Source organism: Mobula birostris, chromosome 6 (assembly GCF_030028105.1).
Source record: "Mobula birostris isolate sMobBir1 chromosome 6, sMobBir1.hap1, whole genome shotgun sequence".
NCBI lineage: Eukaryota > Metazoa > Chordata > Chondrichthyes > Myliobatiformes > Myliobatidae > Mobula > Mobula birostris.
This window is the reverse complement of record NC_092375.1, coordinates 67682587-67709535: the sequence shown is the minus strand read 5'-3', so window position 1 is coordinate 67709535 and position 26949 is coordinate 67682587. Positions and strand designations below refer to the sequence as shown.

Sequence of the window (26949 nt, the reverse complement as noted above, 5' to 3'; positions counted from 1 at the left end):
GAAAATTCTTTTAATATTGTAGGACCTAGTTTGACATTTAATTAAGACTTCTGGACTTGCTCCATGTGCATTCCAATAAATTTCTGGATCTAGGTTTGAACTAGCTCATAAACGTTAAGTTCTATGTCAATCTTGTAGAGCTTGCAGGAGTATTAGCACAAAAATAATGTTGACCTCTGCCACTCTGAGGCCTGTTGAACAGTCATGAGACACTTTCCTGTATTTATCCGAGTCCAGCTGTTGGAAATGTACAATCTTTCTTTGAAAGTGAACATCCAATCTTCTGATGAACTGTTTAAAAGTCAATAGTTGATCCTTAACTCTCTTTAATATGAATACCATTTTATTTATTTGCTATTTGAATAAAATAAATATGGGGGTATTTTGTGGATGAAAACATATCTCCAGCTTACTGTTAAAGGTTAAAGAATAAATTTCTTCTGGCATACAGCTGGAGCACTGAACTCCCTATCATGAAAAATAAGTGTCCATTCACAAAATGTCCATTCATGAAAAATAAGCGTCCATTAAAATCTTGTAGATACCATTGAAAACTAATTATTCATGTAGAAGAATTCCCAGAAACATAATCTGAGCCTCAGCTATCCTGACACCATCATCTCAGCAATCATGAGCAATGTTCCCATATTCGTTAAAGTATTTACAATGGTGCAACAAATTGATGTGGATTTTTTGGCCTACTCACATACTACAGTTTATGTTGCTCAAAGAATTGCTTAAAGTGTAAGTATGTTTCATCGCTCTGAGAAAGTGGTAACGAAAGATGCTACTACATAACAACAGAACTGTCCTACAGTTCTGTTCTGCTTGATACCATCTATATCAATTACAATTAAAAATTGTATTTGTACAAAAGCAAGCCAAGTGTAAATGTCTGTCGCCCATGCTTAGAAATGAAGAACTTCTCTTCTGCTTGAGGATAATCAGTTGGGGCAATCTTTTATATTTGATCACACTGAGGAAACAATCATAATCAATTATACTTAATTTTGAAGTAATTAATTCTACCATTTCTGTTTTGTATATGGAATGCATTGTGACCTCTCCCTGCATCATATCCTTATATGGAAATAAATTGGACAAGATTCCAGGAAGCATTTCAAGTCTGTGGAATGTGCCTGCAAGCGGAGTCTGTTCTTATTTTTATGAATTAACCATTTTTCAAAGTCAAAGTTCAAAGTAAATTTATTATCAAAGTGCTTATATGTCACCATATACAACCCTGAGCTTCCTTTTTTTTGTGGGCATTCACAGTAAATCCAAGAAACACAATAGGATCAATGAATGGCTGCACAAAACAGGACTGACAAACAACCAATGTACAAAAGACAATTGTGCAAATACAAAAATAAATAAATAAAAGAAATAATAAATGGATAGATAAATAAGTAAGCAGACAAACAAACAAACGTGCAATAAATATCAAGATCATGAGATGAAGAGTCCTTGAAAATGAGTTCATAGGTTGTGGGAACAGTTCAGTGATGAGGTAAGTGGAGTTGAGTGAAGTTGTCACCTCTTGTTCAGGACTGTGATGGTTGTGGAGTAATAACTGTTCCTGTTTTGATATGTCTAAAAAGTTAACCAACATAACCATCACAATAATGATAGCATTGAATGGATGAAATAGATCAATACCAAATTGCCATTATATGGCATAAGTCATTATTTCTTTTTGATGCAGTTGAGTACATTTTTATGCCAGGGTAAATATTTTTACTTCATTAAAGAACACTGAAAATGCCCACATTTCACAATATCTTAAACACAAATGCATTTCATATAAATACATTGTAACCATTTTATAATTTTAATTTAGCCATCCAGCAATGTTGAAGGTGCAATCTGCTACAGGTGGAGTCTGGAAATTCCCATTGCTGTTTACTGCCACTGAGCCACAGGTAGACGACATCATCAATATTGAAACAATTGGGCTGAATAAAGAGTCTGTTGTTTGCTTTCGGCTTACAAGCCAGACAAGGTACTGAAATAAGTTATGATTACTTGTAGTACTCTAGAGTTAAATATCCCTAGTGCTCCACGAATAGCAAATTTGTTATTGTAAAATATGGATGAAACAATTTAATTTCTGAGTATACAATAGGTTAGATTTTGACTTCAATAGTGAAGGAACAACAATTGTTTTCATTGCGTACTATAAGTATTTGCCTACAGATTTTCTATGGACTTTGTACTAGGACTGAATATGCTTAGGGAACCATTTCTGTGTAGTATCCCCCTGAGAAGATGAAACTTCTCTGAAGAGGGGAAACTACAATATTTCCTGACAACCAATTGAGTTGGACAATCTTTACTGAAAGTGTAGAAATAAGTGTTGGGAGTAAGCAATAAGACATTCTTGAAAATTTCATCCGGCCAAACAAGATCTATTGAGAAGAACTAAGTTATTAATAAACACCAGAGTTTATGCAGATGCAGGAAATCCAGGGAAATTCAGAGAAAAAACATAAAACACTGGAGGAACACAGCAAGTCAGGCAGCATCTATGGGGAGGAATAAGCAGTTGATGTTCTGGGCCAAGCTCACAATTACTCCTCTATATCTTTTTATATTTTTGCTGTAAATCATGGTGTTACACTAGATTTTGGCCCCATTTTAGTAAACTCTGAGACAGGATGGATAAATTATCAACTCTAAATTCTCTTGCAGTCCAGATGAAGGGTCTTGACCTGAAATGTCAGCTGTCCATTTCCCTCCACAGATGTTGTCTGACCCAGTGTATTCCTCCAGCATTTTGTTCGTTGCTCTAGATTCCAACATGTGCAGTCTTTGCGTCTCCAATTCTAAATATACTTATAACTTCCAGCGTTTCATATAGTGATCAACATCTTAGAGCCAATGACAAAACATCCTTAAAGACTGTGAGTCATCGTAAGGCATTAGGCCCCAGTGATATTCCTGATTGGATACTGAAAACCTGTTCTGACTAACTGGCCGGTCATTTTTGCCCTTCAAGAACGTCTTCAACCCCTTAGTTCTGTGGTTTGAGGTTCTCACCTGCTTCAAAAGAGCAGCAAGCTTATCAGTGCCTGAGAAGAGCATGGTAAGCTGCCTTAATGACTATCACCTTGTAACACTTACATGCTTTGAAAGGTTGGTTATGGCTAGAATTAACTCCTGCCTGAGCAAGGACCTACTGCATTTCATCTAGTCAAGTCAAGTCAAGTCAAGTCACTTTTTATTGTCATTTCGACCATAACTGCTGGTACAGGACACAATAAAAATGAGACAGCATTTTTCAGGACCATGGTGCTACATGAACAATACAAAAACTACACTGAACTACGTAAAAGAACACAAAACTACACTAGACTACAGACCTACCCAGGACTGCATAAAGTGCACAAAGCAGTGCAGGCATTACAATAAATAATAAACAAGACAATAGGCACAGTAGAGGGCAGTAGGTTGGTGTCAGTCCAGGCTCTGGGTATTGAGGGGTCTGATGGCTTCGGGGAAGAGACTGTTACATAGTCTGGTCATAAGAGCCTGAATACTTGGTGCCTTTTGCCAGATGGCAGGAGGGAGAAGAGTTTGTATGAGGGGTGTGTGGGGTCCTTCATAATGCTGTTTGCTTTATGGATGCAGCGTGTAGTGTAAATGTCTCTAATGGCGGGAAGAGAGACCCCGATGATCTTCTCAGCTGACCTCACTATCCGCTGCAGGGTCTTGCGATCCAAAATGGTGCAATTTCGAACCAGGCAGTGATGCAGCTGCTCAGGATGCTCTCAATACAACCTCTGTAGAATGTGGTGAGGATTGCGGGGTGGGAGATGGACTTTTCTCAGCCTTCGCAGAAAGTAGAGATTCTGCTGGGCTTTCTTTGCTATGGAGCTGGTGTTGAGGGACCAGGTGAGATTCTCCGCCAGGTGAACACCAAGAAATTTGGTGCTCTTAACGATCTCTATGGAGGAGTCATCGATGTTCAGCGGAGAGTGGTCGTTCCGTGTCCTCCTGAAGTCAACAACCATCTCTTTTGTTTTGTTCACATTCAGAGACAGGTTGTTGGCTCTGTACCAGTCCATTAGTCACTGCACCTCCTCTCTGTATGCTCACTTATCGTTCTTGCTGATGAGACCCACCACAGTCGTATCATCGGCGAACTTGATGATGTGGTTCAAGCTGTGTGTTGCAGCACGGTCGTGGGTCAGCAGAGTGAACAGCAGTGGACTAAGCACACAGCCCTGGGGGGCCCTTGTGCTCAGTATGATGGTGCTGGAGATGCTGCTTCCAATATGGACTGACTGAGGTCTCTCAGTCAGGAAGTCTAGGATCCAGTTGCAGAGGGAGGTGTTCAGGCCCAGTAGGCTCAGCTTTCCAATCAGTTTCTGAGGAATAATTTGTTAGATGCTGAACTGAAGTCTATGAACAGCTTTCGAACATGTGTCTTTTTTGTCCAGGTGGGTTAGGGCCAGGTGGAGGGTGATGGCAATGGCGTCGTCTGTCGAACGGTTGGGACGGTATGCCAACTGCAGGGGGTCCAGTGAGGGGGGCAGCAGGGTCTTGATGTGCCTCATGACGAGCCTCTTGAAACACTTCATGATGATGGATGTGAGTGCAATGGGACGGTAGTCATTGAGGCAGGACACTGAAGATTTCTTCGGCACAGGGACGATGGTGGCGTACGTAGTACGTAGGAAGTACGTAGGAACGACTGCACTGCTCGGAGATGTAACTGGTCTACAGCAGGCACATTCATTGGATCTCTACTCTGCTTTGGAGCATCTAGACAACTGCAAGACATACAGCAAGCTGCTGTTTATCAAACAGGCAGCTAACACCATCATAACATCACTACTAACAACCAGATATCAAAACCTGAGCTTCTGTACCTCCCTCTGCAACTGGGTCTTCAACTGACTCATTGGAGAACCACAGTCAGTCAGATCATAATAATATATCCTAGTCTATCAACCAGGACACGTTAAGGATGTGTATTTAGCACACTGCTCTACTCTCTCTGTACTCAAGACTGTATAGCTAAACGCAACTTAATGGCAACTACAAACTAACTGTTGACACAACTGCTGTTGGTAGAATCTCAGGTGGTGATGATGAGACTTGCAGGAGTGAGATAGATTGGCTAGTTGAGTGTCATCCCAACAAAAGTCTCACACTCAATGTCAGCAAGAACAAGAAATTCATTGTGCACTTCAGGGGAAGTTGAGAGAATGCAAACCAGTCGTCATTGTGTGGTTAGCGGTAGAAAGGATGAGAATAGAGTTCCTGGACATCAATATCTTAGAGGATCTATCCAGAGTCCAACACATTGATGCAATCATGAAGAAGGCATGCCAAAAACTCTTGGGAATTTGAGGAGATTTGTTTTGTCACCAAAGACCCTTGTGAATTTCTATTGATGTACTGTGGAGAGATTCTGCTTGTTTGCTTCACCAGTTGGTACAGAGACTGCAGAGGGCCGTACACTCAGCCAGCTCCATCACAGACAGAAGCCGCCCCACTGTTGAGAACATCTTTGAAAGGCCGTGCCTTAAGAAAGCGGCATCTATCACTAACCGTCCGTACAATTGAGATATGCCCTCTTCTTGTTACTGCCATCGGGGGGAGGTACCAAGAGACTGAAGACCCACATTCAATGATTTAGGAACAGTATATTTTCCTTCCACCATCAAATTTCTAAATGGTTATGAACCCATGAACCTCATTTTTTGTGTTTGCTCTATCTATTTACTTCTATTTCATTTATGGGTTTTTACTGTACTGCTGCTGCAAAACAACATATGTCAATGACAATAAATCTGATTCTGATTCCTCAGTCAGCTACTCTTGAGACCTCTGATACACAGTTCCTTCCCTCCCAAAGATGCTGCTTCATTCAGCAGATTACTTGTTGGTCATAAATCCTTTTCATTGATTTTAGAGAGGAGGTCTCTTATTGTCGTCTATGTCCTTTCTTAAAAGTTGTCTTTCTTTCATTATTTTCTGGTCCTCCCCATTAATGGTCTAAAAATGTATTCCAATGGGGATGTTGTGCTTGTTCTTCAGAATCTCTCAAAATGAAAGGTAAATGGGTGGGTGGGGAGGTTATAGTTTTTTAATGTCCACATGTTATGAAACAAGTCCAAGAAAAAAAAAGAATTTGATCATTTCAAGAATTTGTTCCTGCCTGCATTTCAATGATCAAGGATCAACTTTATTCGCCATGGACATTTACATGTATCGGGAATTTTCTATGGTGTGTTGGCACGATATGCAACTAAAAACATTCAACAATTATAAAGAATAAAGAATTATATAAAATGTAAAGTTAGACATTAAAATACAGGTATGGAATAAAATGTGCATTAATACATACACTCAGTGGCCAACTTATTAGGTACACTTGTAAACCTGCTCATTCATTCAACTATCTAATAAGTCACTCATGTAGCAACTCAATGCACAGGTTCAATTATTCAGAAGAAATCATCAAAATGGGGAAGGAATGTAATCTAAGTGACTTTGTCCATGGAATAATTCTTGGTGCCAGATGGGGTGGTTCAAGTATCTCAGACACTAATGATCTCCTAAGACTTTCTTGCAGGACAGTCTCTAGAATTTACAGAGAATGATCAGAAATACAAAAAACACCAAGTGAGTGGCGGTTCTGTAGGCGAAAGGATCTTGTTCACTGAATTTCACTCACCCGACTATTGAACTGCGGACTCACTCACTTTCAAAGACTCTTCATATCATGTCCGTGATGTTTATTGCTTATTTATTTATTATGTTTTTTTTTCTTTTGTATTTGAGCAGTTTGTTGTCCTTTGCACATTGGCTATTTGTCTGTCCTGCTGGGTGTGGTCTTTCATTAATTCTATTGTGTTTCTTGGGATTTACTGTGTTTGCCCACACGAAAATGAATCTCAGAGTTGTATATGGTGACATAGTTGTACTTTGATAACAAATTTACTTTGGACTTTGAACTTTATTAATGAGAGAGGTGAGAGAGGTGAGAGAAGGATGGTCAGACTGGTTCAAACTGACAGGATGGTGACAGTAACTCAAATAATCACACATTACAACGGTGGTGTGCAGAAGAGCATCTCTGAATGCACAACACATTGAACCTTGAAGTGGATGTTCTATAGCAGCAGAGAAGAACATGTAAATGCCAGTAATTATTTACAATGTAAACAGCATTATCAAAAGTGGTTTAAAGTGTTTACAGTGCAGTGCAGTGATAGGGGTAATAGATACAGATTGATAGAGGGGATGGAGGGGGTGCTAACTAGAATGGCTGATCAGATTAATTGCCTGAGAAAAGAAGCTTTTAAGATGGTGTGAAGTTTTTGTTTTAATAGCCTTATAGTGCTTTCCAGGAGGGAGCTTTTGGAAAAGACAGTTTGCAGGAAGGTAGTGTCCACAATGATTTTTCCTGCCCACTTATTTGTCCTGGAATGATGATAGACAGCAGTCAATGATCTGTTCTGCAGACTTGACAGTTGCTGTAGCTTTTGTATATTGTGAGGGGGTGCTGCATTAAGCCAGACAGTAATGGCTGACGCGAGGGGCTTTCTATGATGGCAGTGTAGAACTGTACCAGTATGTTCTGGGGAAGACGTAATTTTACCAGCTGCTGCAAAAAGTACATCCTCTGCTGAGCCTTTTAGTTAATGAAGGAGATATTGTTCTCCCAAATGAGACCCTACGAAATATTGATGCCCTGGAACTTGGCATTCTTCAGGTCCCAAACCTCTTTGTTTGATGGAATCATGGGAAAGTATAGCTTCAGTAAGTCATTTGACATCTGAACCAGACTATTGAAAGAGAAAGGAATTAATCCCATTCCTCTGCTGTATTCATTTCACCGAGAAACACTTCGTTTTTCAAGTAGACATTCGATTCAACTTCAATCATTTCATTGCACAAAGAGTTACTTTAATTGTCTCAGGTTCTTTGTTTATCATTTTAAATCAGCACAGGAATCAGCTGTTCAAGTATTTGAATAATCTTTCAGATTTTCTCTCAGCCTATAGCAGTAAACAAGAGTCTTTCTTCTCTGGTACTGTTCAACTAATTTGCGTCTTCACTCATTCTAGGACTGGGCCCGACCAGTGTTTAACCAAGTATAATTCCATTACTTTTGTACTCTGTACCTCTGTCTATAAGCCAATAAACCCATGTAGAACATAGAAGATAGAAATCTACAGCACATTACAGGTGCTTTGGCCAACAATGTTGTGCCGACCATGTAACCTACTCTAGAGACTGTCATATACCTTTTAAAAAGCCTGGATTCTGATTTTCCTGTAGATCAACTGAAATTTTATAGCCAATCTTTCAGAGAGCTATTAATAATGATTACCAATAGAAATTAGAAAACCTTGTATATACTGGAAATCTGAAATAAAAACAGAAATGGCTGGGAACATTCACCAGATGATACAGCATATATGGAACTAGAAACAGAATTAACATTTCAGGACAAAGACTGTGTGAACTGAAAAAGTAAGGAAACAAGTTGGTTTCAAGTTCCAGAGAGGGTATGGGAGGGAGGAATTGGACAGAAAGATTGAATCTTGTTTGGGTGAGACCAGGGTTAACATTGTATTAAGTGATGATGAAGCTAGCTGGTTAATGTTAATAAGGGTTATTAAGAAAGATAGAAAAAACAGTGTCTGTACAGTGAAAAAAAAAACTGAGTTAATGTTACACATGGATAATGTAAAAGAACTGGCCAGTTGTGACAAAGAGAGAGCTCTTACTTTAAATGGTTGAATTCAGTGTTAAATCTGGATGGCTGCAAGATGTTGAGATGGAAGATGAGAACTTGTATTTCAAGTTACGTTGAATCTCTTCAGAATAGTGCAAGAGGCGACAGACAGAGTGGGTATGAGATGATGAATTGAAGTGACAAGCAATTGGAACCTTAGGGTAGTCCTTGCAGACTAAATACATCCAATCTACATTTGGTTTTAAGAGTGTATAGGAGATCACATTGTGACTATATGATGGTTATCTTGTTCAGAAATTGTTGCTTCTAAGTAATTTTTGACTCATTCCCTTTAACTTTTAGGGATCCCATACCATTCACAGCACACTTCTTACCTTGCAGTGATCCAGAATTTGAGGTATCACCTCAGACTGGAGAACTGCTTCCTTTTAGCTCATCTGGGACTCTAATTACTGTTGGATTCACTCCACGAATGTACAGCAAGAAATACAAAGCTAGACTGCTCATCCAGGTGAGTGCAATAGACAGAAAATACATAGTATGATATTCTAAAGTTGCCAATGCAATAAGTAGTCCATTAAATATCTCAAAATGGTGTTACTTTAGTTTGCAAAGCAGGTAATATTTTACCATTTTTCTTATTATTAATTTATTGATTGGACATTAATATCAGTCTTAAGAAATGGGTTTGATTCTCAGTTGAATTCATTGAGTACTATGAATTCATGATTTATATGTGGAATGAATGTTCTCTTTACCACATGCAAATAAAAGTCTCTAATTTCATTCTGAAAGCATCTCTTTAATGTTTCTTTTATATCCATCCAAGCCTCCTTACAAATTCCTGAAGTGAAATTAACAATTTAATGTCACTAGGGCAGCAAAGGAGTGAGTTTAATAATGCAGCCTGTCAATTGCAAAGAAGTGCCTTACATTTAAATGAACTCATCTAAGATAGTAGATTTACAACCATTAGCTAAAAAACTTTTACTTTGCCAAGTATTCTAGTCCTCCAGAGGCTTCAGAAATTTTTAAAAATAACCTGAATATTATAGGATCTTACAATAGGTAAAAGCCTCCATTCTTTTAGAAGAAATATTGCTTTATTAATACACGTGCCAATATAGGATAAAATTATACCTTGTTCGCTAGGCTGTTTTGAGGAATATTAGAAGGCATTAGGATGAAGAGAAAATCAACAGAAGTGTGTTTTATGTGACTTCTGTCTTAAACAGTATGCCTCAAGCAATGAATTTTATAGTGGAGTGTCAAAATGTATTAAGCTGATATCCACACTGGCTGGTAAATTTTTTGTTCTGTGCATTAAAAGTTTTGTTTCTATTTTCAGTGAAATTACCTTGTTTTCTCTAACTTGCTATCAACTGTCTCTTCTTCAACTGTAAACACACATGTGGAGTTGGGATTCCTTTTGGACCACCATTGCTGTTAACAATCTTATAAAACAAAACATTTATAAGATGTACTGTCGCTGGTCAGGCCATCATTTATTGATCATCCCCAATTTTTCCTGAGAAGGTGATAGCAAGTTATTTTCTTTAAAGATAGTAGTCCCTGTGATGAAGATACTTTCATGGAGCTGTTGAGTAGGGAATTCCAGGATGTTAAGAATTCTACAAGAATGTGCAGAAATTAAATTCTTTTCCCATTCTACAACTTTCCTTCCAGTTGCAAATCCAACAGTCACTGAAAGTGATACATGACTGAAGTGGGTGATGAAGGAGACAAGTGGGGTGCTTCCCTTCATCTGCCATAGGCTCAAAAATAAGAGTTGCACCACTTGTGGAATAAATGTGCAGTTCTGACCACCTCACAAGAGAAAAAGATGTGATAGCACTGAGGAGAGTACAAAGGAGATAATCACTCTTTTTAGTGGATTGAATTATTATAGTTATAAGAGAGGTGGGATGGGCTGTGTTTGCTTATCCTAGAACAGAGGAAAATGAGGGATGACTTGATAAAGATATACAAGTAAATGTGTTAGAATAGGTGAGAACCGTTTTTCTATTTTAGTGTGTCTAAAACAAGAGGCATAGGTATAAGGTAAGAGCCAGTATATTTAGAGAGGATCAGAGAGGGATATTTTTCACACTCAGGGTGGTTTCACTCTGGAATGTGGTACCTGAGCAGTTGGCAGAACACAGGTACTCTCAAAATACTTAGGAAGCATTGAGACAAATGCTTGAATTCCCAAGCCATTGAAGGCTATGGAAGAAATTTGAGTAAATGGGACCTGTACAGATAAGCACAATGGTTGGCATGGACAGTCTTGGCTGAAGGGTTTGTTTCTATGCTGTATGGCTTGTTGGCATGATCTCAATGCATAAAACAGGTTCTGGAGTTCCTTTACTCCAAGGATCTTCCAGTTGGCTTTGCCACACCTCTACACATGATTGCTGCAACCCAGAGACTGGTCAATCACATGACTCTATACATAGTGACTAGTGGAGTTCTGCAGGGCCTAATATTAAGAACACAACTTTATGTTGGGAGCCATTCAACCATTAATCTACGAACCCATATTTCCCAAGGATGTCCAGTTTGGTTGGTTAATTGACCACTATAAATTGTCCCTCATGTGTTGGTGAGTGGTAGAACCTGGGAAGAGTTATTGAGGATGTTGGGGAATAAAAACAGTTGATTAACATAGGATTAATATAAATGGCTTTTGATTGTTTGAACTGGCATGCCAAAGGGTCTTTTTTCCATTATCTATATGCCCTATACTCTGTGCTGCTCTCATCTAGCAGGATAAAGGAAGTAGGCACACTGGAAATAATCTTCAGTTCCCATTTAAGTCTAACAGCATTCTAACTGGGAAAAAAATGTAGGAATAGATCATTCCCACCTTTAACCTCCATGGTTTCCTGTTGTCACATGCACTAGCAGTCAATGTTGAGGCCTAGCTGTTACCACCACAGCATGAAAAAGGCCAGAATGCAATTGGTAACTAGGCCTTAGATGGCTGATCTTGAGGCTATATCCCAGAACACCCTGATGGGCTTTTGACAGCTAGCTACTGGCAATTGCTTTTGAACTATTTTTAAATCTCCCTACCGTTCAACAGTTCCATCAGTTTAAAATAATCAAAATAAAACAATTTAATATGATTAAAATACATTAAGCTACTGAAATTTTATTTTAAATTTAATGTTAAGTAACAAAAAAAGAATAAATCATCAACTTTGCTGAACTTCCTCATCAATATCAGCAGCCCTGTTCCAAAGAATGGGACCTTGCGGGAGGTAAGTGCAGAAATTGCAGGGGCCCTACCAGAGATATTTAAATCATCCTTAGCGACAGGTGAAGTACCAGAGGATTGGAGAATAACTGATGTTCATCCGCTGTTTTCGAAAGGCTGTAAAAATAAACCAGGAAATTATAGGCTGGTGAGCCGGACATCAGTAGTGGGAAAATTATTGGAAGATATTCTGAGGGACTGGATATATAAGTATTTGAATAGATAGGGAATGATTGAAGATAGCATAGCTTTGTGCGTGTTAGATCATGTCTAACCAAACTACCAGGAAAGTTGATGAAGGCAAGGCAGTAAATGTTGTCTGCATGGGCTTTAGCAATGCATTTGACAAGGTCCCACATGGGAGCTTAGTCAAGAAGGTTCAGTCGCGTGGCATTCAAGATAAGGTAGTAAATTGGTTTAGATATTGGCTTTGTGGGAGAAGCCAGCAAGTGTAGTAAATGGTAGCCTCTCTGACTGGAGGGACTGTCACTAGTAGAGTGCTGCAGGGTTCAGTGCTAAGTCAGTTGTTGTTTGTCATCTGTATCAACGATGTGGATGATAATGTGGTCAACTAGTGTATTGGACAGCGAGGAAGCCTATCATGGCTTGCAGCAGGATCTGGACAAACTGGAAAAAATGGCTAAAAAATCGCAGATGGAAATTAATGCAGATAAGTGCGAGGTGTTTGACTTCAGCAGACCAACTGGGATAGGTCTTACACAGTGAATGGTAGGGCACTGAGGAGTGCGATGGAACAAAGGGATCTGGGAATACAGGCCCATAAAGTGATGTCACAGGTGGATAGGACCATAAGTAAAGCTTTGGCACATTAGCCTTCATAAATCAAAGTAATGAGAACAAGAGATGAGATGTTATGTTGATACTATATAAGATATCAGTGAGGCCTAATGTGGAATATTGTTTGCAGTTTTGGTCACCCACCTACAGGAAAAATGTAAATAAGATTGAAATACTGCAGAGAAAATTTACAAGGATATTGCCAGGTCTGCAGGACCTGACTTATATGGAAAGACTGAATAATTTAGGACTTTATTCCTTGGAACGTAGATGATTGAGAGGAGATTTGATAGAGGTATAGAAAATTATGAGGGGTATAGATAGGGTAAATGCAAGCAGGCTTTGTCTACTTAGGTCGGGTGGGACTTCAACTAGAGGTCATGGGTTAAGGGTGAAAGGTGAAAAGTTTAAGGGGAACATGAGGAGAAACTTCTTCACTGAGGGATCATGGGAATGTGGAACTAGCTGCCAGTGCAAGTGGTGCATGCAAGCTCAATTTCAACATTCAAAGAGAAGTTTGGATAGGTACCTGGAAGGTAATGGTATGGAGAGTTATAGTCCTGGTGTAGATCGATAGCAGTAGGCAGTTTAAGTTGTTCAGCACAGGCTAGATGTTCTGAAGGGCCTTTTTCTGTGCTGTACTTTTCTATGACTCTATGACGTGGATAGTGTAAAACTGAGGAACCAAATGCAAAAAGCATCCAGCCCTCAGTTGAGTACATGAATGCACCACGGCTGGATCATTGATTGCACTGCAGGAAGTCAGCAACATGCTTACCCATGAGGTGATCATCACCAACAGTTGTTGAAGGGATCAGTAGCAAAACGGAAGGATGTTTAGGCCCATGTTGCAAGTCCTGATCCAAGGTTTTGACCTGAGATGGTGATATTTCCTCTCATCCCACAGGAGGTGCTCAAGCCACTGAGTTCTTCCAGCAGTTTTCTTCAGACCATGTTGCATAACTTCAGCACAATTGGTCTATTTGCCGGAAATTGTTGTCCAGGAGTACGTTAGCAGACCTTCATCACATGAACTGCAATGATTCAAAGCACTTCATCACTATCATCTTCCAAAAGATAAATGGTGTTAAACATCAAGTGCTCTCATCTTAAGCTTAAAAAAAACCTAACTAAAATTGCCCAAGCTAGCTTAATAAGAATAAATAAGTTGATTCAAGTTCTCTTCAACCAATCAATAAACATAACTATTGTAATGTAGCATAAAATTAGATATTCTACATGAGTGCAAAGTGTATGGAGAAATTTCCATTTGAACAGTGGGAATTTCACAAACCTATTGCTATTGAATTTTCATGCAATAATTAATGGGAATCTTGTGCAACCATTTATCAAGAATGCTACTTGTAAGTGCTCTGGAGGGCCAAGCCAACCAAGTCCAATAGGTCAGTGCACTTAAACATTTATTGAATGGTTTACTGATATAAATCCCAAGTTTAATACAATACTTTCTTAGTCGCCTTTCAAAAGCCAAGTCTACATGAATTTTATAAAAATAGGATGAAGAATGGCAGGTAAGTGGGAATTTGCCTCTGTATCTCTTCATTTATTATGTTACTTCAACCATTGCAATATCATTCTAAGTTATGCCTGGAGGAAATTCCAATACTTGAGAATTCCCAGTGTAAATTGGAGGGAAAATTCATAATTTTCCAAGGACCTTCAAGACTTGTAGGCAAAATCAGAATTAAGCCCAAGGTTCTCTGGGGTAGATTCCAAATAACACTTCAGAAATTTGTTCTCTGCTGTAATGATCACTGCACAGCATTGCAGCGGTCTCACCCCATTTCAAATTTTCTCACTTTTGCTAACCTCAGCTGTTATTGAAGCAGCTGCATCTGAACAGTATTCATTCGATCGATGCATCACACTTTCTTTAACTTATCTTTTCTAATACTGTTGTTCAATGGATCCTCCATTGTTTCATAGGACTATAGAAAATTAAGAAATGATTTACTGAAGACTTTAGAAAGGAAGTTAACATTAGAAACTAAGGCTAATGAGTTGAGGGAAAAGGATGTAATCGTAATGAGGAACAAACAAGCTATTTGTAGGAGTAAATCAAGGAACCTCTCAATCCTGTAGGTCAATAGATATGGCTGATCTGATTCTAAATCTGCATCCCTGTCTTTCAAAGGTAACCTTTCATCACACAAAATGCTTTATCAGGGTCTAGGCCCGAAACGTTGACTATTCATTTCCTTCCATAGATGCTACCTGATCTGGGCAGTTCCTCCGACATTTTGTGCAGGTTGATAAAGATTTCCAGCAGAATCTCTTGTGTAACCTTTCTCCCATATTTATCGAGACCTACTTCTGCCTTAAAGTATTCAGAGACTCTATTTCAACTGCTTTTCAGGAAGAGTTGAAACACTCAAAATCTTTCACGGGAATAAATTTCCTTTCAACTTTGTCTTAAGTAAACAACCGTTTATTTTTAAACAACTCTTAATTCTAATTTCATCCACAAATGGAAACACCTTCCCCACATCCATCCTGGCATTATCCCTCCGCACCTTAATGCTTAAATGAGCATCACTGACTTCTAAACTTCAGTGGACTCAAATCTAGCCCACCCAATTTTACTCAAAAGATTTTAAGCCATTCAAGATATGAGTCAAGTAAAGCTTATCTGAATTACTTTCAATAGACTAATAACCTATTGAACCTATTGAAATAAGGAGATTAAGACCATACACAACACTCTATATCTGAACCTGTTCCTCTGTTTTCTGCAATAAGCTTTGATGTAGCACTTCATCAAACGCTTTCTAGAAATCGCAGTATAGTATACCCATCAGTTGCCTTTATCCACAATGCATGTTACTCCTTCAAAGAACTTCAGTAGATTGGTCAGATATCATTTCTTTGTCACAAAACTTTGACCAATTTTTCTCAATCCCTTGCTATAACCTTAAAGCTAGCACCATTGGGAATAACACTGTAATGTTCTGTTGCAGCTTTAGCAATCAAGAAACTTGGACCAAAGACTCAGAGTCAGATATTCAAATCTATCAAAGTAGCTTAAGGATTTAAAAGTTGTCTGTCAAATGATCAGAAATTTGGAACAATTCCCATTTGCCTCTCCAATATTCTTTTAGGAAAAGAAAACTATTGTCTACCTGAGAAAGCAAATCTGCAGCAAGCCATTTGGTTGTATCAAAACTGCTTCAAAAACCATTATAATAAAATGGAATAGAGCATACAGCAGGGAGTTTTATGAAAATCTAAGAACTTGAGCCTAAATTATGAGGGCTGTCCAGCAGGCTATTCAATGAACAACATGAAATGATTGTTCTCGTAGAATCATTCCTTTCAACAACATTTCATATTCCTCAACAGGATCATAGAATAAATTCTGTCCTCACTGGAATGATTTATTAAAGCTGGCATAATAACATATAGTCATGAAGGTGTGGACATGAGAAGCCTGAAAATCTCATGAAATCAGATTAAATATGGGCAAAAATAAATCTTCCCGTGATTGTCACTTACTGTCCTCCATCTCTGCTATTCTTCAGTACATATCAAGGAGAAAACTGCAGAGAATTAGAATTAGAATTAGGATTTTATTTCTTACATCCTTCTCACAACATAAATCTTTATGTTGCCTCTCTGTTGCTACATACAAGCAATAAGGAAGGAATATGTGGGAGGATATTGCCCAAACCCTAATGCTGCGGTACCATTTGCCAGACAGAAGCAGCTGAAACAGTTTGTGGTTGGGGTGGCTGGAGTCCCTGATGATCCTCTGGGCCCTTTTTACACACCTGCTACTGTAAATGTCTGAATAGAGAAAAGTTTACATCCACAGATGCGCTGGGCTGCCCGCACCACTCTCTGCATACCCTGCAATTGAGTTCCCATACCTTGCAGTGACATAGCCAGTTAGGATGCTCTCGATGGTGCCCTTGTAGACCCCTGAGAATTTGGGGTCTCATGCCAAACTTCTTCCGCCATCTGAGGTGGAAAATGTAATAAGAAAAGTAAGAGCACAAAAATCTGGGGTCGTCAATCTCTATCACTGACCATCTCACTGACATTACTGCTGTCACAGGGCCATACAGCATGGAATTAGGCCATTCAGCTCATCATGTCTATGCCAACATTACCACTCCACGTTGAACAGTAACAAAATTAGAATTAGGTATCTCAAATTCTGAGCGGATGGGTTTTTCAAACTTCAGCTATGCAATTTTAGCTTCTGTTGTGAACTGAGCAGAAGCTGAAATTGCATAACTGAAACCTGATTAATATGAGGGCCAACATCACTTTAAGATTTAGTATTTCTTTAACACGCGATACAACATGTAACTTCTCCAGTTCAGCTGGCAAACTACCAAGCTTGCAACTGAATCTTAGTTCACAGCATTGCAAAGAATGCTGATTTCAGACATGGTCTGACTTCAGCAAAATGAATCTATCCTCCCTTTGGGTAACAACATTATTAAAGTAACTTGATTCTATTATGTTCTTACAGCTTACAAATTTGAGAATCATTTATAATGCTACCTTAACAGAAATAAACAGTGTGATAATTGAAAAATATTTGCAAACATCCAGAAAACATTTCAAGTTGTACCTATCATATCAAAAAAGAGTAATGCAAATGGAACTGTGCATGGATTATTGTGCCTCATTTACAAACAAGTCAAGAGATTGACTACAATGGAATGTTAAGCTGCACTGCATGTTAAATACTGTACAGCAATGTTCCTTCTAACTTATAGTGACCAGTGTGCGCAAAAATCTTGCGCTGTGCAATTCTTTTGCCCTGTGACAACAACATCTGCACACTGAATTCTACATGTAAAGGTATTCATTTTAACAGTCAGTAATACACTGTCAATAAGAACTTTCATCTCCTCTGGTTTTGAATGTTTTCTCTCTCGTTCATCTGCACTCTCAGAAAACATATGAAACCCCTCTGGTTTCCTTGGCTGTGTAAGCCTAGGGAATACACACTCCAGTCTCATCAAACCCATGAGATTGAGATGGCTCTCCCATCGCAAATCCTGGTTTGTATGCATGCTGTGTAATTTGTTACCCTGTTATAACTCAGTGCCAAGAAACAGCACACTGCTTATGATTAAATTAATTATATTTATAAATCTTAACTTAAGGGTTGGTAAAGAAAAGAAAAAAAACAAAAAGGGCCCTTATAATTAAACAGTCAAATATGCGCAAGTTGGAGCTCAACTCTTCCAAAAGTCACACATATTCATCAATCCTCAGAAGGCCCTGGCATCTTGCTCCATCGAATCACAGTCTCCCATCAGGTTGAATTCTATGACCATGTTTGTCCAGCGTCTTCTCTCTTCATTTCCTGCCGAACAAAAACCCAAGACCAACGTTAGTGTCCCTCACAAAATCTCCCAGTTCCACTATCCTAATTGGATGACACACATTCCTCAGCATCCCTTATCTTCAACAACAACCCAAACAGGCTGAAAGCAGAACAGACTCCCCTTACAGATCTGCTAAAACGAAATACCTGCAGCATAGCAGTAAAAATATGAATCAGGATGTTACGCATACATAGCAGACCTATAGCAGGTAACGAAGGAATTTCTTGCCAGAGCTTTTGCACACTGTCCATATGTGATTTACTTGCTCAATGACATTTTAAAAAGTCAAGTTTCCAAAAGCCATTCCACTTCTTCCCACTTGCAAATTCTCCAGCAACATTCGTATTGTGGCGATACACACAGGTAACACCAGTTCCTGTATTGTACAAAAGTATTTTCTGTTGCTGCACATTCCTGGCTTAATGAACTTTTGGTATAGCAATTTCTACTGTTTCATTAAGCCATTCCACTTCAAATGAACCAGCAGTTCTTTTGCACTTCACGCTCTTTGCTCATTTGGAATTCAACATAGTGAATCAATAATTTCTACGAAAGAACAGTATAAATAAGCCATTTATGAAATCTGCAGACAAATCATCACAATCTCCACATTGTCAACACCATCCGCATCAGAAACCGGAAAAGGAAATGTATATGATTGTGAAATGTAACTAACACGCCAATGAGGTAGAAGGTGACAACTTTAGTCATAGTCATAGTCATACTTTATTGATCCCGGGGGAAATTGGTTTTCGTTACAGTTGCACCATAAATAATAAATCCATAAATAATTAAATAGTAATATGTAAATTATCCCAGTAAATTATGAAATAAGTCCAGGACCAGCCTATTGGCTCAGGATGTCTGACCCTCCAAGGGAGGAGTTGTAAAGTTTGATGGCCACAGGCAGGAATGACTTCCTATGACGCTCTGTGTTGCATCTCGGTGGAATGAGTCTCTGGCTCAATGTACTCCTGTGCCCACCCAGTACATTATGTAGTGGATGGGAGACATTGTCCAAGATGGCATGCAACTTGGATAGCATCCTCTTTTCAGACTCCACCGTCAGAGAGTCCAGTTCCATCCCCACAACATCACTGGCCTTACGAATGAATTTGTGATTCTGTTGGTGTCTGCTACCCTCAGCCTGCTGCCCCAGCACACAACAGCAAACATGATCGCACTGGCCACCACAGACTCGTAGAACATCCTCAGCATCGTCCGGCAGATGTTAAAGGACCTCAGTCTCCTCAGGAAATAGAGACGGCTCTGACCCTTCTTGTAGACAGCCTCAGTGTTCTTTGACCAGTCCAGTTTATTGTCAATTCGTATCCCCAGGTATCTGTAATCCTCCGCCATGTCCACACTGACCCCCTGGATGGAAACAGGGGTCACCGGTATCTTAGCTCTCCTCAGGTCTACCGCCAGCTCCTTAGTCTTTTTCACATTAAGCTGCAGATAATTCTGCTCACACCATGTGACAATGTTTCCTACCGTAGCCCTGTACTCAGCCTCATCTCCCTTGCTGATGCATCCAACTATGGCAGAGTCATCAGAAAACTTCTGAAGATGACAAGACTCTGTGCAGTAGTTGAAGTCCGAGGTGTAAATGGTGAAGAGAAGGGGAGACAAGACAGTCCCCTGTGGAGCCCTAGTGCTGCTGATCACTCTGTTGGACACACAGCGTTGCAAGCGTAATGTGCGTTTATGTGCGTAATTTAAATTCCTTTATGCACCAGGAGCAAAAGATGTGTGCATGTGCGCGTGCGTGCACACACACCCACACACCCCTTAGAGAGAACATTGCTGCTGAGTCCCAGTTAGCTGTAATACCATTTAGAATGTTTCTAATATTGCCAGGAAAGCAACATACATATAAGTAGTTCTTCTTATTTCCAACAACATTCCCTTCTCTGAGGTAGAACGTCCTGTCCTCAGTAAGGGCCTCACCTTTGTCCCCCTGCGTCCACACCTCAGTGAGTTCCATACCCACCGTGATGCTGAACTCTTCTTCCGCTGCCTTCGTCTCCATGCCTACTTCTTTTGCCAGGACTCTCCAGCCCATACCAATGACCCCCTTGCTCATCTTCAACCCTCCTTCTCTTCCCGGATACCTCGCTCTGGTCTTCTGCCTGCTCTGGATCTTATCTGCCCATCACCTCCCATCTGGGTGCTCCTTCTCCTTCCCTGTCTTCCATGGTCTTATCTCCTCTTTGTCTCTTTCACCAGTTAATTGTCCAGCTCTTTACTTCACTCCTCCTGCTCTCCCAGTTTCACTTTTCACCAACCACCTCGTACTTCTTCCTCCCCTCCCCCCACCTTCTTACTCTGACTTTTTATCTTTTTCTCCAGTCCTGATGAAGGGTCTGGGCCCAAAACGTCAACTCTACTCTTTTCCATAGATGCTGCCTCGCCTGCTGAGCCCCTCCAGCATTTTGTGTGTGTTGCTTGGATTGCCAGTATCTGCAGATTTTCTCATGTACATATAAATAATGCACTGTTGTAACACTAAGATACTTCCAATATTATGGAAAATAAATCTTCACTTATGAGATTGAACTATGTGGAACTTTCTGTGGAATCTGTCACATCTAACTTTATTTGATAATGTATGTTCAGTGGCCACTTAGTTAGGAACACCTGTACACCTGCTTATTAATGCAAATATACAATCAGCCAATCGTGTGGCAGCAACTCAATGCATAAAAGCATGCAGACATGGTCAAAGGGTTCAGTTGCTGTTCAGACCAAACATCAGAATGGGGAAGAAATGTGATCATGGAATAATTGTTGGTACCAAATGGAGTTGTTTGAAGATTTCAGAGTCTGCTGATCTCCTAGGATTTTCAGACACAATAGTTTCTAGGGTTTACAGAGAATGGTGTGAAAAACAAAAAACATCCAGTGAGTGACAGCTCTGTGGGCACGTGCCTTGTGAATGATAGAGGTCAGAGGAGAATGGCCAGACTGATTTAAGCTGACAGGGATGTGACAGTAACTCAGATAATCACATATTGCAGCAGTGGTGTGCAGAAGTGCATCTTTGAATGCACAACACGTTGAACTTTGAAAGTAGATGGGCCACAGCAGCAGAAGACCACACCAGGTTCCACTCCTGTACCTAATAAAGTGGTCACTGCAGGTCTGTGCAAGTACAAGTGAAGACTTAGTTTGTTGAACAGTTTGTAAGCTCACTTTAAGACCTAACTGGGTTTTGCAGAGAGTGAGATCAAAGTGTGACTGGGCTTTGCAGGGTGCTTTGACAAAGTTTGTTTTGAAAAAATGAGGAACCCAGTTTCTTTTTTTTGTTCCTTCCTGAGAGTTGCTAAGGCAGCTCAAAGAATGTTTTAAAAAAAAGTTTGTTGTCAAGTTTTTTGTACAAGTTCAACTAATTTGAAAAGTCTCATGCATTGGTTATATTTGAATGCTGCAGTTGTGTTCTATTTACAAAAGAAGCAGTTTAAAGAAAAACAAGGGAGAGTTTATTTGAGGGAGCAGTCTTAAACTTGAAAACTGACTGTTAGGATTAAGCTTTTGGACACTTCCTTAAAAAAGAAAATACTAAAGAGGCATTTGACAATAAGAATCTGATTAGGAGCATTTCTTCCAGCATTATGCCTAAAATAGTAGCTTTGTTGCACTTTATCGACATAAACAGCTTACTAACAATTCTCACTGAACATTCCTCATGCTCCTGACAGAATGCTTCAAGAAAATACAAATGCCTGGAAACTTATTTGCAATTTGTGGCATTCCACTTTGCTCATACAATTTATCTAGGTATATTCTGGTCTCAGTCATACTCACAAATTTGTTTTAATTTTCATGTGTTTGCACACAGGAAGTCATCATTCCCTGTGCAATGCTCCTTTTGAAGTATTACTGAGGAACCTGCGTTGCAGGCACTCATCATGGGTGTTCTATAGATAAGGTGGGGTTACTTGTACGGTGAGAACTGGACACCTTGTATCCTCTTTCCATGAACTCTTCTGATTTCCATCCCACAGTTGACACTCATTCCTCCTACTCCACCGTCCTTCCAAACTGAAAAATGCAGTTTCTGTTTTTCCTCCCCTATAATCCCCGCCTCTGTGTGATGCTGAACCCAAACCTAAACCCGATATTCCTACTGCCAAAAACCAGCCTTCACTTAGTTCCTGTCTCCACCTAGTACTGGCTTATTCCAATTCTTCTCAGGCCTGGCAAAGTAGTATCAGACTGTACAGTCTTCTTTTTTTGGCTGTGAGTTTGTGCAGTTCCTAGCCTTGGAAGCAACTGGTTTTTAGCCGTGAGCTCACAAGTAAAATAGTTACTGCTGCCTGTTGTTGTGTCCTTCTCATACATCTTAATTGGTGTACATGAATATCTAGATATAACTAGCATCTAGCTGTATTGAAAAAGTTATGGCCTTGCAATTGTGCCTTTTCTTCAAGATGTTAAACATTACTGTACAACTTTATCTCTGTTTCTAAAGGTATTATAGGCCAGGTTGATGATCCTATGTTATTCTAACATTTAGCATTGTATAACTGCTAGTTTTGCTAGTAACTACAGGACACATTCCAGATTACCTGTGTTTTAATTCCATACCAACAATGCAATTTTCAGATTGTATCACCTTTTTCTGGTCATCTTGTGTTATCAATACCCAGAGATAACCTGTGCATAGCAATTGGTTATAAATAAGGTAGGTGACCTGTACAGACAAGGTTCAGTTGCTCAACTCAGTTGCACATACTAAAAATAGTACTGCTTCTTTCTGTAAGTGCTGCATACATCAGAAATATCCTCCTTTTTCAAAGATTGGGGTTTCCCTTCCTCTACCATTGATCCTTCCGTCGCATCTCCTCCATTTCCCGGACATCTGCCCTCATCCCATCTTTACATTGCCCCAACAAGGATAGGGTTCCCCTTGTTCTTACCTACCACCCAATGAGCCTCCGTGTACAGCACATCATTCTCCACTTCTGTCATTTTCAACAAGATCCTACCATCAAACACATCTTTACCTCCCCACCACTCTCCGTAATTCCCTTGACCCATAGTGATCTCTCTTCTGGCACTTATCCCTGCATGTAGAAGATGTGCTACACCTACCTATTCATCTCCTTCCTCACCTCCATTCAGGATCCCAAACATTCCTTCCAGGTGAGGCAACTCATCACCTATGAATCTGTTGGGGTCATCTACTATATCCCGTGCTAGTGATGCGGCCTCCTGTACAGTGCAGAGAACCAGTGTAGGTTGGGGAACTGCTTTGTTGAGGACCTTCATTCCATCTGCAACAAGCAGGATTTCTCGGTGGCCAACTATTTTAATTCCAATCCCCACTCCCATTTTGACATGTCGCTTCATTGCCTACTGCCATGATGAAGCCACTCTCAGGTCTGAGGAGTAATACCTCATATTCTGTCTGAGTAGCCTCCAATGTAATGACATGCACATCGATTTCTCTAACATCTGGTAATTATTCCCCCTGCTCTTCCCCCTTCTTCTATTATCCACTCTTACTACTCTCTCCTCTTCTGCCTTTCACCTCCCCCAATGATCCTCCTCTTTCCCTTTCTTCCATTGTCCACTGTCCTCTCCTATCACATTCTTTCTTCTTCAACCCTTTATCTTTTCCATCTATCACCTCCCGGCTTCTCACTTCTTCCCACTTCCTGCACCCACCTGGCCTCACTTATCACCTTGTACTTCTTTCCCTCCTTCCCCTCCCCCCCACCTTCTTATTTCTAGTCCTTATGACAGGTCTCAGTCAGAAACATCAACAGTTTATTCCTTTCCATAGATGCTGTTTGACCTACTGAGTTCTTCCAATATTTTGTCTGGGTTACTCTGAATTTCCAGCATCTGCAGATTCTCTTGAGTTTATGATTTCCTGCTTCTTTCAAAGTCAGTTTCTACTTATTTCTAGGCTTTGTGGGTGGACTTTCATGAAGTCACCTTAATAAGATTGACAACTCCTAATTTCATAACATAGTAGTTAATCAAGTGTACAGCAATGAAGTTTAAAATGTTTCAGTCATCTAGCATTTTCCCTTTCAGTGTTTAGTGGAAGCATTAACAATTCAGAATAAAACAGCAATATATAAAGAAACTCTTAATCCTCAAGTTTAGTTAAACGAATATTAAAATGTATTTATTTATTTTTTGAGATACAGTGTGGTATAGGCCCTTAGAACCAGCAATCCTCTCAATTTAATCTGAGCCTAATCGCAGGACAATTTACAATTAACCTACCAGCCGGTACATCTTTGGACTATGGGAGGAAACTGGAGCACCCAGAGGAAAGAGACGCAGTCAAAGGGAGAAAAACTCCTTACAGAGCAGTGGCGGGAATTGTGTGGTTAAATCAAAATATTAGGGTGCTCAGGTGTAGATTAAATGACATATGTGACAGTTTGTGTTATAAAACACCTGAAACATTTTAATAAATTCTCCATGCTTGAATGAAAACCTTAAAACTAAAATTAACTCTGGTATGGATAGATTAAAGATAAAGATCAATAATATTTATAGATTTTTCTTCCTGCCTACTTTCATACTTTCCAGCTTCAATTCGACATCTTGCCTCAGTTGAATGCTGTCCAAATGTTGGATGTGACTTTATCTGAACCTATCTGTACCGTATTTACAAAACTTTCATAAATCTTTCCTAAGATTCAACATTCACACCAAACAGAAAGAGGAAAGTTGGCTGATGCTGTCCTCCTTGCAAATATATAATGGCAAATTCAGAATATTTTGACCTCCTCACTTCCTGTTCTATGATTCATTCTGCTGTAGTTTGAAGGAAGAAAAGAAATGTTATAAATTTCATTCATTACTAATAAAATGAAAATTTAAAAAGTTCTTGCTTGGAATTTAAGCTCATGGAACTGTTCTTTTATCCTTAGTGTAATACAAATATTCTGGTCAAATTGTATCATTCCAAAATTTCAATGGAGCACTTCATGTGCTTTAGCCTGTAATGTATGTTCCCTGTACATACTGAAACATTAGACCTCAGACAACACCATTTTAGAACTGAAATTGTTTGGCTTTGGTTCAAAACAGATGTTACTGGGCAGTCACAACCCATGCAGGTTTCCAGAATATGACTTCCTTTGCAGCTTTGCAAATTTAAGGGCCATAGAGTCATCAGACCCTTTGGCCTGTTGGCCCATCTCATCCAGGCTATCCAGGATGCTTTTCGAAGCTCATCCCATTCACCATGTTTGGCCTATTTTAAACTAAATATTCTTTATCATTGTACCTGTCCAATGTACCTGGCTCAACCACATTTGACAGGCTAACTGGTCATTCTACTAACTGTACTATTGACTATAAAGAAATACAAAGAGCCCACCACCCATTCATTACTTGAAATATTTACATTGGATGCTTGCCTAGTAATCCCATTCACTAAATGGGAGCTTCAGGCCCAGCAATGCAGATACTTTAGGCACTAAGTGGACCCTGAGGGAGATAATGCTGGAAGTACTCAAGTCTATAGATCCTGTTCTCTCTGCATCTAAAGATAAATCTGCACCTATCCTAACCTCTCCAAGCAGCAATATCTGCTATGTTTATCAAAGTAATTGCTATAAAGATAGACCACAATCTATGGCCTGACCTCTAGCTATGTCTGTGTGTCTTGGCTACTGTGCTTGTTGGAATCATGGTCAGATTTATTGTCATATGTGTGAAATCTACTGTTTTGTGGCAGCGGTTCAGTGCAAGGCGTACAAATACTATTAAGTTACAATAATAAATACATAGTGCAAAAGAGGAATAGTGAGGCAGTGTTCATGGACCATTCAGAACATTGATGGCAGAGAGGATAAAGCTGTTCCTAAAATGTTGAATGTGTATTTTAGGCTCCTATACCTCCACCCTGATGGTAATAGTGAGAAGAGAGTATGCCTTAGGTGGTAAGGGTCCTTAATGATGGATGCTGCCTTCTTGAGGTACCCCCTTTTGACAATACAGTATCCTCATTCATGGGGAGATTTGTGCCCATGAGTGAGCTGCTGAGTCTACAAACATATTGCAGCCTCTTACAATCCTTTGTATTGGATCCTCCATATCAAACAGTGAGGCAACTAGTTAGGATGCTCTCCACAGTACACTTGTAGAAATTTCCTAGAGTCTTTGGTGACACACTAAATCTCCTCAAACTCCTAATCAAGTATAGCTGCTGTGAAGTGTAGTGCCTTCCTCGTGGTTATGTCAAAATGTTGGTCCCAGATTTTTTCCTCTGAGATGTTGATGCCCAGAAGCTTGAAACTACTCAGCCATTCTACGGCTAACTCCTCAACTATTGCAAGGGCATGGCTGGGGACGAACCCAAGTGCAGGACACAGATGCTGAGGCAGAGTCGTTAGTCGTAGCACCACCGCAAATGAGGAGCCAATATCCAGGAGATGATGCGAAGCTTAGAACTAACAGTTCTCAGGAATAGGAAATAAGGTTTACTCTCACAAGAGTCAACCAACGAACTGGCGGCTTCTTGCTGTGGTCACAGGGTTTATATCCTGCTGTTTCTGACGGGAAGCAGGTGCGTGTAGTTAGTGGAACCTGGGAATGATTGGAATGTAAATGAGGTGATTGAGGCCCAATTCTTGAGGCAAATGGCAAGGTGGGGGATTGCCAGACGGGACCATGACAGTACCCCCCCCCACCCCCAGTGGGAGCTTCTAGGTGATCCTCCTGGCCTGTCTGGATGGTCCCGATGAAAATCCTGGATGAGGGAAGGGTCTAGGATGAAGGAGCGGGGAACCCAGGGACGCTCTTCTGGACCGTACCCTTCCCAGTCCACCAGG

At 39.9% G+C, this 26949-nt stretch overlaps 1 protein-coding gene across 1 annotated transcript in view; it reads left to right on the top strand.

Annotated features, from left to right (window-relative positions):
- LOC140199082 (cilia- and flagella-associated protein 47-like) overlaps positions 1-26949 on the top strand; it is a 697686-nt gene that overhangs the window by 630925 nt on the left and 39812 nt on the right. Inside the window, exons 62-63 of the mRNA XM_072260570.1 lie at positions 1841-2002; positions 9062-9230. Of these exons, the coding sequence (XP_072116671.1) occupies positions 1841-2002; positions 9062-9230 (331 nt within the window). The remainder of the gene's footprint in view (positions 1-1840; positions 2003-9061; positions 9231-26949) is intronic.